Raw genomic sequence first — 12,218 nt, forward strand, 5'->3', positions numbered from 1 at the left:
AAAAAACAGGTGTTAAAGGTTTAAAATGAGGTCAAAGGTCATCTGATCCACTATGGCCTGTTGTTTAGCGCCATCTACAGTCAAAGTCTGAAGTTTACACAGAACTCCACTAAATACATTCAATATATATTCACTCTGTGGGTTTAATGACAACAAATACTATGAATATTAAAAAACAACATTTCAAAGATAATGAATAACATTTCTGAAACACCAAAAGGACTTTTTCAACAAACAAATAACGTGTGAAAAACTTACAGTTTTTATGAAGCAAAGGACACGATGAAGGCTGTGCATGTGATGGACAGAATTCCACTGGACGTCCATGTTTCTGTGAATCTGTATCTGTGAATAAAAACAGACAGTGTTACTACACTGATGTAAAAAAAAACAAAAAAAAACAAATATGTATATGAAAGAAAATAAATGGATGTTTGAGACCATTGTGTTCATTTGTGTTGAACTGTTTCCCTTTGAGAACACAGGTGAAGGAAATGATGTACAAGTGAAGACTGAACATTTACATTTCACAATATGATCAGAGTTGGACAGAAATATTTCATAGAATTCCATTAACCACCTCCACCTTCTTTTCAGCTTTTTCTGTCTCAGATGATCCAACTTTCAGTCTTCCAACAAACCAGTCAGTCAGTTCTTTCACAGTGAAGTTCACATCTGGGTCGTCTATGGAGGATTTTCTTTTCCAAATGGGACAGTTTTTGTTCTTAGTTTGTTTCCTGAATTTCTTCAGGCAGTTTGAACAGAAGCTGTAGTTGCAGCTCAGACACAATTCATTTCATCCAATAAAACTTGGATAAAATGACAATAAAATATCATCCTGACTTTTAGTTGTAATTTATTTACTCTGAACCTGTTCTCCATTGGAAACTCAACTCAACTCATCTGACTGGAATAAATCAGGTCAAATCAGACAAACAGATCAAACACAAACATCCCAGTTTTATCCCTTTATTCCATAAATGAGATGAACATGACAATAAATGACTGTTCACCTAAACATTACAAATGTAAATAGACTGAACATGGGACAAAGTCTGCAGTCACTCAAATATATCAAATGTTTCTGTGATGTTATTCTCAGACTTGTAGGTGAAATTAATCCGGTGCAGATCTTCTGAAGCAGGAAACAGACGCAACTGTGGAAAATAACATGGGATTGTTTGAATTCAGACACATGAAGGTTCAACCTTTAACCTTTACAGAGAACCAGGACGTGGGTTTGACCTCCAATTACTGACAAGAAGAATGAATCACAGCGAGTCAAACGTCTTATTGAACTGTTTTTAAAAGCTGTGAATCTGAAATTAAAAGGTGTAAAAACTCCTCAGTTTTCTCTGTTTCCTCCTGTTTGTGTTCAACATATTTTGCAGAGGACACAGGAAGCAAAAGGGTTCAAATTGCCAACTTCTTTATTTTTTAATTCAAGGTAGGTGTTGATTTATCCTAGTTTTTTCACCCCTTCCCGTGCCCTAAACAAAAAGAAAACCCCAAGTTTCAAAGGAAAAACAGGGACCAAGGTGAGCCGGCCAACTTAACAAAAGGACGGTATGTGGCTCAGACCGACCCCGTACAGGACCTTCGGACCCGGCCACAGACGGCTACCCCTACCCAAACAAACACAACCCCGCAACTAAATCCTCTCAAAAAGAAAAACTGAAAACAGGACGTCCGGACTCACCTGGTCAAACAAAAAGCAACAGCGAACAAAAAGCTACAATGCAGCCAACATGCCACTTCCGAACGGCAGCACAAACCACCTGGTGCACGCGTTCTGGCGTGTGCGTTCTGGAATGGCATTGGAGCTGGATCAGGAGGCGAGGCAGAGAGAGAGCCAGCCCACTGCCCGTCCAATTTATAGGCTCTGTGCCGGCAGGAAATCAATTGGCTGTCTATCAAAAAAAAAAAAAAAAAAAAGACTAAATACGGAATATAATAAAAAATGTTATCAAGGCAAAAATAGCAACAAAGAGAGAGCAATGATCATCCAACAAAATAAAGTAAGAATTATAACCAAAAAACCCCACAAAAGACAAAGGGTGGGGGGTGCATCAGAACATAAGACCACCTGATAGAAAATGAGTGCAGATAAATCCAACATAACATTATTTATGTGACAAGGAACTGTAACAGAGTGATAAGTCTGGTCCAAAGAGCAGAAGAATCAGTACCTGAACCCATATTACAACCAGAACCACCAAAAGGGGTTTTTCACGCATGACCTGGAAACAGTTTCAAACTACTGAGTTTATGTACCATGAATCTATTATTTTTCACACTTCCTTGCCGCTACCCACCCAAATTTCATTTAATTTTACCCGTACCCATGAAAATTCCTTTTTTTTTTTCAACCTCCATCCACATATTTTTGCAGGTTATCTGTCTGGTACCCGGTGCAGAACAATGCTGTTTTCCCTACTTTTAACCTCTTGATTCCCTTCACAATACCGCTGATGTTTCCCAGAAACAGCTGCACATGAACGTACCTCCTGTCTGGATTCTGAAGTTCAGCACCTCATCTCAATGAACTGCAACAACCCATTTCTTCTTCTCAACTAAACCTGAAGGAAAACCATGAAAACTTAAATCCAGTTGCCTTTGTTTATTCCATGTACTTTGGGGCACACAGCAGTGACACTTCTATGTGTCCTCGGCCACTGTTGGCATGGAAACCAGAAGAAGAGAAACACAAAGTCAGTTATTTCAAACCGTTTTTGGGTCATGTGTGAAAAACCTCAATTCACAAACATTTACTTCAATACATCTGTCCTTTAACGTCTGTTCACATCATTTTATGATAAAAACGTGGTGACAGAGACAAACGGCTGTAGATTAAAACACTCACATATGAACAAAAAGGAAAACATCTGTCCCAGGATATGTGTTATAGTCAATGGGTTCAGAACCAGGACAGTATGGAGGTTCAATTATTTAGTATTGATTCAAACTAAACCATCAGTTTCACATTAATAATCATTCTATAGTTGAATCTTATTGAAAAAACCTGCAGGTCAGTGTCTGAATAAGATGAATAAAAAAAGACAAAATGACTCATTTCATCTGATCAATAAAAACCAACATATTATAAATCATCTGAGTGTTTGTTCCATTCGACTCAGTTAAACAGGTTTTATTCATTTCACATCTACATGTATTAATATGACTGGTTTTGGAAAAATTAAAACACAATCTATCGTTCACATTTTCATTTCTCTGTAAACAACAGAAAAATCTATTGGACAGATTTTAATATCAGTGGTTTTAGCACCACCAGCCTTTCCAACACTGAAATAAGGGTAGAGTTTCTCAGTGAAAGTGTCTCTGTGGGTGTAGATCTGAGTCTTATCATCAGTGTTGTAGAAGGACACCTCCCCACTGTTATAGTCCAGTTCAACTCTGATCCTCTGTGGACTCGTCTGCACTGTCACAGTCTGACCAAGAACATTAGTGTATTTTCCACTGCAATGGCATAAACACCAGAATCCGTATTTTGGTGAAACATATCTCTCTCCCTTCCTGTCAGCTGACTCTTTAACCAAACCAATGTTCCATCCGGGATGGTCTCCCACCTCCACATCCCAGCTGTGTTTCCCTGAGGTGAAGCCCTCAGATCCATAAACATCAGGATATTTAGTGTTTCTCTCTGGATTATCAGGAACCTGCTGATAAGTGTCTCCATTTCTCACACTGGTCAGATCATCAGACAGATGAAGCCATCCATCTGCAGTGTTTGGGTCCAGGATGACAGGGCTGAAGTGGACCTTGTCCCTCATCTTGTCCCAGACTCTGAAGGACAGGTTGCCCAGGTGTTTGTCCACGTGGAGTTTCTCAGTGAAAGTGTCTCTGTAGGTGCAGATGTGAGTCTTATCATCAGCGTTGTTGAAGGACACCTCCCCCCTGTCATAGTCCCGTTCAACTCTGACCCTCTGTGGACTCGTCTTCACTTTCATTGTCTGACCAAGACCATTAGTGTATTTTCCACTGTTATGCTTTAAACACCAGATTCCATATTCTGGTGAAGCTAACAACTCTCCCTTCCTGTTAACTGACTCTTTAACCAAACCTAAAGTCCACCTCAGATGGTCTCCCACCTCCACGTCCCAGCTGTGTTTCCCTGAGGTGAAGCCCTCACATCCATGAACACTGGCATAGTGATTGTTTCTCTCTGGATTATCAGGAACCTGCTGATAAGTGTCTCCATTTCTCACACTGGTCAGATCATCAGACAGAAGAAGCCATCCATGTGCAGTGTTTGGGTCCAGGATGACGGGGCTGAAGTGGACCTTGTCCCTCATCTTGTCCCAGACTCTGAAGGACAGGTTGCCCAGGTGTTTGTCCACATGGATCAGTGCTCCTGAGATCAGCTGTGGCTCTGACACTGAGCACTGGGCTCTGCTCTGAGTGTCTTTACAACTGATGAGGAATGGAGCGCTGGCTTTCTGCAGCTCTTCTTCAACAGCACAGATACTGTCTGACACAGAGGACATCTGCTCCTCAATCCTCTTCATCTCTCTGATCACACTCCTCCTCTTTTGCTCCTCTTCCTCCCTCAGAGCTGCCAGTCTGGACTCCTCTTCCTCTTTCAGGAACTGCTGGAGTTTGTTGAACTCTGCTCTGATCTGACTCTCTGTCCACAAAACCTGATTCTTTAAGTGTTTCATTATTTCACTGTATGTTTTCTGTGTTTGCTTGTATTTCTTCTTCTTTTCCTGTAGACTCAGATTTCAGCTCATCCTTCATTTCAGTAACTGCTTCTTCTACAGGAACCACAGTGTGTTCATGTTGATGAGGAAAATCATAGACCAGACACACAGCTCTGTTTTCATCTTTACAGAACAGTTTAGGTTCTTCTGGATGTTTGCTGCAGACCACCTCCACCTTCTGTTCTCCTTTTTCTGTCTCAGATGATCCAACTTTCAGACTCCCAGCAAATGATTCAGCCAGTTCTTTAAGAGCAAAGTTCACACTTAGGCCTTTTGAGTCTTTTCTTCTACAAACAGGACAGGTTCTGTTTTCCTTTTCTTTCCAGAATTCCTTCAGGCAGATTAAACAGAAGCTGTGGTTGCAGCTCAGAGACACAGGATCTCTGAACACCTCCAAACACTCTGGACATGTCAGAAAGTTTTCTAGAATCGGTTTCTCTGCCATTTTCTCTGATATGTGAATTATCCTTTAACACACAGACTCACCACATCTCTGTCTCTTTGGATTTACAGTAAAATCCTCCTGGTCTGTGTTTTAGATCCAACGCCCTGTAATGGTGCCTCTACTCCGTTCAGTAATGACTGTACTGTAGAAGACACTTCCTTCAGGTATCAACATGAGAATCATGAACAGCTATAAACCAATGAAAAGCAGCCATATTAAATTGTGACCACCAATGATGTTGTTCACTGGACAAAAACTTTGACACTTGACAGATTTTAATATCACTGGTTTTTATGAGGTTCTAACTCCAGGATCAGATCTGTGTTTATTAACCAAGTGTATTCAATAAAACTTCTATAAAACTTAAAACGTTCATCCCTGGTGTTTGTTTTTCTGTATCATCACTTTAGTTGAATCTGAAATCATCTTATTATGTTGAAGTGTCAGATCAAACCAGCTGATGAACCTCTAAACAGATGTGTCAAACACATTTTAGTTCAGGTTCCACATTCATACCAATATGATCTCAAACAGGTCAGAACAGTAAAATAATAGAATAACCAAAGAACAAAAACTCCAAATTCTTCTCCATGCTTTAGAGTGAAAAAAGTCAAATGACATAATGAGTAAGTTTACATTTACAAACTGTCCTTTAAAAAGTTGTGAATAACATTAACAAACTAAAATTCCTCAAAAAAAAGTTTAATTTTAATATTTTACCTCAGTTTATCATTTACACATGTACATTACAACTTACAGATCACAGTGGATCTACAAATACACAAAACATTACGGCTAAAATTTGCTTAGAGGTCTTATTTCTGTCTTTGTGCATAAGAAATCAATATAAGTGAATCCCCAAAGGAACTTTGTGTTGGTAAATGCAAGTTCTGCAAATGTACAGGATTTCAGTTCTGTTGCAACATGTTGATGCTCATATGAACTATGTTTTCAGGTCAAAAATGTCCAATTTCATCACAATTAATGCTATATTTTCAAGTTATATTTGAACTGAATTTACCTGAAAAACAAATATTCTATTCTTTTAGGTTCCCCAATTTTTCTTAAAAGATTATATACTACATATCGCATGTTTTATTTTTACAGGTTGCAATCTGGAGTATGGTGCTGATCCATCCTGCTTATGTTACGCCAATACATACATTAAGAATGTCACGCGTCACTTTTTAAATCAACAGTTTTCTAATAATAAGCATTTTTATAAAGAAATAATAATTCTATGTTGTTATTTACTTTTTAGTATGATGATCAACTACACAATAAATAATTATAATGCTAGTTTTTGCACTGGGATCATTTGTGAAAACGGTGACATGGCTGCAGAGCAACAGTATGATGGGATCCATAATAATCATGTCACATCTGTCCACTGCCACACTTTGTGTTTTTGTTAAGCTGTTATTGTTTTAGATCCACAATACTAACACTTATGAATAAGAGGATAATTAGCAATAGTAAGTCTATAAGTTTATTCCTAATAAAGTACTGGTACTGACCAGAGCATCATGGGTAATGTCACATCTGTCCACTGTCACGTCTGTCCACCAGCAAAAGTTTTCACATACACGTGCTATTCAAAATCCAATATTTCTTTATATATAGCTTCCACTGTCAAATAATATCAATAGTCTGTGCACAAATGGATTAACATTATTTCAACACAGTTCTATGCATTTCTTACAACTTTTTTTTTTTTGACAAAAATGGCCACTCATTTGACCCCCAAAGTAAATTTTAGCCAATTAGTAAACGACAGAATATGGGTCAAATTTTAGAGTTAGAAATGTGGACTTATTGTTATTTATAGGTTATTGTCTTATTATTTTACTGGTCTGATTGTCTGCGCTTACTTCTCTTTAGACATTTCAGGTTGTTCTTGTTACTTTAAGTTATTCAGATTTTTTTTTTTTTTTAAAGACTACTTTGCTAAAATAACTTTTTTTTACACTAAAAAAAAAGAGAAAATTTCAAGTTATTTATTTATTTATTTATTTTTCACAGATTGATCCCATGGGCCAGATTAGACCCTTTGGTGGGTCTGTTTTGGTCCACGGGCCATATGTTTGACACCCCTGGTTTGGATAATTCAAAGATGTGGAGAACTTGGATTTATTACAGTTCATGTCCATCCCAGTGGACATCAGGTTTGAAGACGCAACAGAAAGAAATTTATTATTTTTCAGTCGGTATGACATGAATAAAATTATTGACGACAATGGTTTGTTAAATATTTATGTATTTATGACAAGTTTAATGAATTATGCCACAGTATCTGAATTTAAATATATACTTTAATTACTGGTAAATAGACTTTGAGTTCAAGTCATTCACTACATCATCGTCCAAATCTCTGCATTAAAACACATTAATCGTCAAAATATGTTCATGTTTTTTTGCATCTGTTGTAATAATTTTAAACAAATCTAATAAAATCTAAACAAGTGACCTTAAACAATACAGCTTATGTCTATACTTGAGTTTTAGCTTAGCGGACAAAAAAACAGGTGTTAAAGGTTTAAAATGAGGTCAAAGATCATCTGATCCACTATGGCCTGTTGTTTAGTGCCATCTACAGTCAAGGTCTGAAGTTTACACAGAACTGAACCAAATACATTCAATATATATTCACTCTGTGGGTTTAATGACAACAAATACTAATATTAAAAAAAAAAAAAAAAAAAAAAACATTTCAAAGATAATGAACATTTCTGAAACACCAAAAGGACTTTTTCAACGAACAAATAACGTGTAAAAAACTTACAGCTGTTACGAAGCAAAGGACACGATGAAGGCTGTGCATGTGATGGATAGAATTCCACTGGACGTCCATGTTTCTGTGAATCTGTATCTGTGAAGAAAAACAGACTGTATTACTACACTGATGTAAAAAAAACAAACAAATATGAATATGAAAGAAAATAAATGAATGTTTGAGACCATTCTGTTCATTTGTGTTGAACTGTTTCCCTTTGAGAACACAGGTGAAGGAAATGATGTACAAGTGAAGACTGAACATTTACATTTCACAATATGATCAGAGTTGGACAGAAATATTTCATAGAATTCCATTAACCACCTCCACCTTCTTTTCACCTTTTTCTGTCTCAGATGATCCAACTTTCAATCTTCCAACAAACCAATCAGTCAGTTCTTTCACAGTGAAGTTCACATCTGGGTCGTCTATGGAGGATTTTCTTTTCCAAATGGGACAGTTTTTGCTCTTAGTTTGTTTCCAGAATTTCTTCAGGCAGTTTGAACAGAAGCTGTGGCTGAAGCTCAGACACAATTCATTTCATCCAATAAAACTTGGATAAAATGACGACAAAACATCATCCTGACTTTTAGTTGGAATTTATTTACTCTGAACCTGTTCTCTATTGGAAACTCAACTCAACTCATCTGATATGAATAAAATCAGGTCAAATCAGACAAACAGATCAAACACAAACATCCCAGTTTTATCCCTTTATTCCATAAATGAGATGAACATGACAATAAATGACTGTTCACCTAAACATTACAAATGTAAATAGACTGAACATGGGACAAAGTCTGCAGTCACTCAAATATATCAAATGTTTCTGTGATGTTATTCTCAGACTTGTAGGTGAAACTAGTCCGGTGCTGATCTTCTGAAGCAGGAAACAGATGGAACTGTGGAAAATAACATGGGATTGTTTGAATTCAGACACATGAAGGTTCAACCTTTAACCTTTACAGAGAACCAGGACGTGGGTTTGACCTCCAATCACTGACAAGAAAAATCAATCACAGTGAGTCAAACGTCTCATTGAACTGTTTTTAAAAGCTGTGAATTTTAAAGTAAAAGGTGTAAAATCTCTTCAGTTTCCTCTGTTTCCTTCTGTTTGTGTTCATGGAAATCTTACCACCTGATAGAAAAATGAGAGCAGATGAATCCAACAAAACATTATTTATATGACAAGAAACCAAAACAGAGTGAAAAGTCGGGTCCAAAGTAGAGCTGCAACCGATTAATCAACTCAAAGTGATCCAAAAAAAATCATTCAACCACAATTCTCCTGAATCAAAACTTTGTTTCCTTCATTTCTCTGCTGTTATACATTGGTTCCACCGTTGTGTTCCACACAGATGCTTATTGTGATGCACAAAGAAGCTTCAATTCAGGAAAACTGCAACAGAATATCTCTCTTCAATCAATTCGAATCGATTAATCGAATCGGGAATTTCTGCACTGGCTTCAAGCACCTAGTCGATTAATCGGTTGCAGCTCTAGTCCAAAGAGCAGAAGAATCAGTGCCTGAACCCATTTTACAACCAGAGCCATCAATTCACCTAGAATGTATTGTCTTGTTTGCATGTTTACTGTCTTTAAATGTTGAGGACTACAAATGGAAAATTGCTCCCAGCTCAATTCGGCATATTTACACAAAGTAATGTTTTATTTGTACTGAGTGTTCATTAATAACCATTGACCTCATCAAATAAACAAATAAATAAATAAATAAACTAGAAGCACTCGGAGAGCGCAGACCTCCGCCAAGGCTGATCAGTGGCCCCCACCGTGGGCCCCCCCACGCCAAGGAGGTTATGTTTTTGCCAGGGTTTGTTTGTTTGTTTGTTTGTCTGTCTGTTTGTCCGTCCGTTAGTGTGCAACATAACTCAAAAAGTTATGGACAGATTTTGATGAAATTTTCAGGGTTTGTTGGAAATAGGCCCCCCCCGTGGGCCCCCCCACCCCCGATCACCACCAAAATGTAATCATTTCTTCCTTATCCCATTTCCAACAAACCCTGAAAATTTCATCAAAATCTGTCCATAACTTTTTGAGTTATGTTGCACACTAACGGACAGACAAACAGACAGACAAACAAACAAACAAACAAACCCTGGCAAAAACATAACCTCCTTGGCGGAGGTAATAAACATGTATTAGTATACCTGGTTTTGGAAAAATTAAAACACAATCTATTGTTCACATTTTCATCTCTCCCTGAACAGAGAAATCTTCCTCGGACAGATTTTAATATCAATGGTTTTAGCATCAGTGGCCGGTCCAACATTAAAATAAGGGTAGAGTTTCTCAGTGAAAGTGTCTCTGTGGGTGTAGATCTGAGTCTTGTCTTCAGTGTTGTAGAAGGACACCTCCCCTCTGTCATAGTCCAGTTCAACTCTGATCCTCTGTGGACTCGTCTTCACTGTCACAGTCTGACCAAGACCATTAGTGTATTTTCCACTGAGATGGCATAAACACCAGAATCCACATTCTGGTAAAGCAAAGACCTCTCCCTTCCTGTCAACTGACATTTTAACCAAACCTAAAGTCCATCCAGGATGGTCTCCCACCTCCACGTCCCAGCTGTGTCTCCCTGAGTTGAACCCCTCAGATCCATGAACAGTGGTATATTTAGTGTTTCTCTCTGGATTATCAGGAACCTGCTGATAAGTATCTCCATGTCTCACACTGGTCAGATCATCAGACAGATGAAGCCATGTATTGGCAGTGTTTGGGTCCAGGATGACGGGGCTGAAGTGGACCTCGTCCCTCATCTTGTCCCAGACTCTGAAGGACAGGTTGCCCAGGTGTTTGTCCACATGGATCAGTGCTCCTGAGATCAGCTGTGGCTCTGACACTGAGCACTGGGCTCTGGCTCTGCTCTGAGTGTCTTTATAACTGATGAGGAATGGAGCGCTGGCTTTCTGCAGCTCTTCTTCAACAGCACAGATACTGTCTGACACAGAGGACATCTGCTCCTCAATCCTCTTCATCTCTCTGATCACACTCCTCCTCTTCTGCTCCTCTTCCTCCCTCAGAGCTGCCAGTCTGGACTCCTCTTCCTCTTTCAGGAACTGCTGGAGTTTGTTGAACTCTGCTCTGATCTGACTCTCTGTCCACAAAACCTGATTCTTTAAGTGTTCCATTATTTCCTTGTACGTTTTCTGTGTTTGCTTGTATTTCTTCTTCTTTTCCTGTAGAGACTTTAAGTCAGATTTCAGCTCATCCTTCATTTCAGTAACTGCTTCTTCTACAGGAACCACAGTGTGTTCATGTTGATGAGGAAAATCACAGACCAGACACACAGCTCTGTTTTCATCTTTACAGAACAGTTTAGGTCCTTCTGGATGTTTGCTGCAGACCACCTCCACCTTCTTTTCTCCTTTTTCTGTCTCAGATGATCCAACTTTCAGACTCCCAGCAAATGATTCAGCCAGTTCTTTAAGGGCAAAGTTCACAAGTGGTGAGCCTTTGGAAGACTTTCTTTTGCAAATGGGACAGTTTTTGTTCTTAGTTAGATCCCAGAATTCCTTCAGGCAGATTAAACAGAAGCTGTGGTTGCAGCTCAGAGACACAGGATCTCTGAACGTCTCCAAAGACACTGGACATGTCAGATAACCTTCAACAACTTCAGTCTTCTTCTCTGCCATTTACTCTGATACGCGAATTATCCTTTAACACACAGACTCACCAAATCTCTGTCTCTTTGGATTTACAGTAAAATCCTCCTGGTCTGTGTTTTAGATCCAACACCCTGTAATGGCGTTTCAGCTCCGTTCAGGAATGTCAAAACTATTTTTAATTTCATTTCTTCCTGGTAGTTAACTCATTTACACCTTCATGTTTTACTTTGTCCAGCAGATGGTGCTATTTACTTTGATAAATTAATGATCTGTTTCATCACTGCTCAGCTCAGATAAATAAACAATTATACCTGTTAAAGCAGCAGCGAAGTACGATGTGGGTTTAATATCAGCTGTATGAAGGTGTGAATATTGTCAAAGCAGCACAGTCACAATTACAGTACATTCACCCTCACAGATTTGTAAAAAAAAATAAATAAAAATGCATATATATGTATATATGAGTATATATATATATATATATATATATATATATATATATATATATATATATATATATATACACACACACACATATATATATATACATATATATATATATATATATGTATGTATGTATGTGTGTGTGTGTGTATATATATATATTAGGGCTGCACGATTAATCGATTTTAAATCGAAATCGGATTTTTTTA

The 12,218-nt window shown here is 38.1% G+C and overlaps 2 protein-coding genes across 3 annotated transcripts; both read right to left on the minus strand.

The window, feature by feature from the left end:
- Positions 1-2,658: 2,658 nt before the first annotated feature.
- On the minus strand, positions 2,659-4,706 carry LOC115425552 (nuclear factor 7, brain-like). The gene is made up of 2 exons (XM_030143179.1): positions 3,287-4,706; positions 2,659-2,675 (listed from the first exon to the last, which is right to left on the minus strand). Exons 1-2 carry the CDS (start codon positions 4,677-4,679, stop codon positions 2,659-2,661), a joined length of 1,410 nt encoding a protein of 469 aa, XP_029999039.1. The 5' UTR covers positions 4,680-4,706.
- On the minus strand, positions 3,140-11,722 carry LOC115425574 (tripartite motif-containing protein 35-like). 2 transcript variants are annotated; one of them, XM_030143201.1, is made up of 2 exons: positions 10,108-11,722; positions 3,140-3,181 (listed from the first exon to the last, which is right to left on the minus strand). In XM_030143201.1, the coding sequence occupies exon 1, from the start codon at positions 11,590-11,592 to the stop codon at positions 10,150-10,152; it is 1,443 nt and encodes a 480-aa protein (XP_029999061.1). In that variant the 5' UTR covers positions 11,593-11,722; the 3' UTR covers positions 3,140-3,181; positions 10,108-10,149. The 2 variants fall into 2 exon arrangements, with proteins under 2 accessions (XP_029999061.1, XP_029999062.1); XM_030143202.1 differs by lacking the exon at positions 3,140-3,181 and having other exon boundaries at positions 10,010-11,214; positions 11,284-11,722.
- Positions 11,723-12,218: the final 496 nt, after the last annotated feature.

This window comes from Sphaeramia orbicularis, chromosome 9 (genome assembly GCF_902148855.1).
Source record: "Sphaeramia orbicularis chromosome 9, fSphaOr1.1, whole genome shotgun sequence".
NCBI lineage: Eukaryota > Metazoa > Chordata > Actinopteri > Kurtiformes > Apogonidae > Sphaeramia > Sphaeramia orbicularis.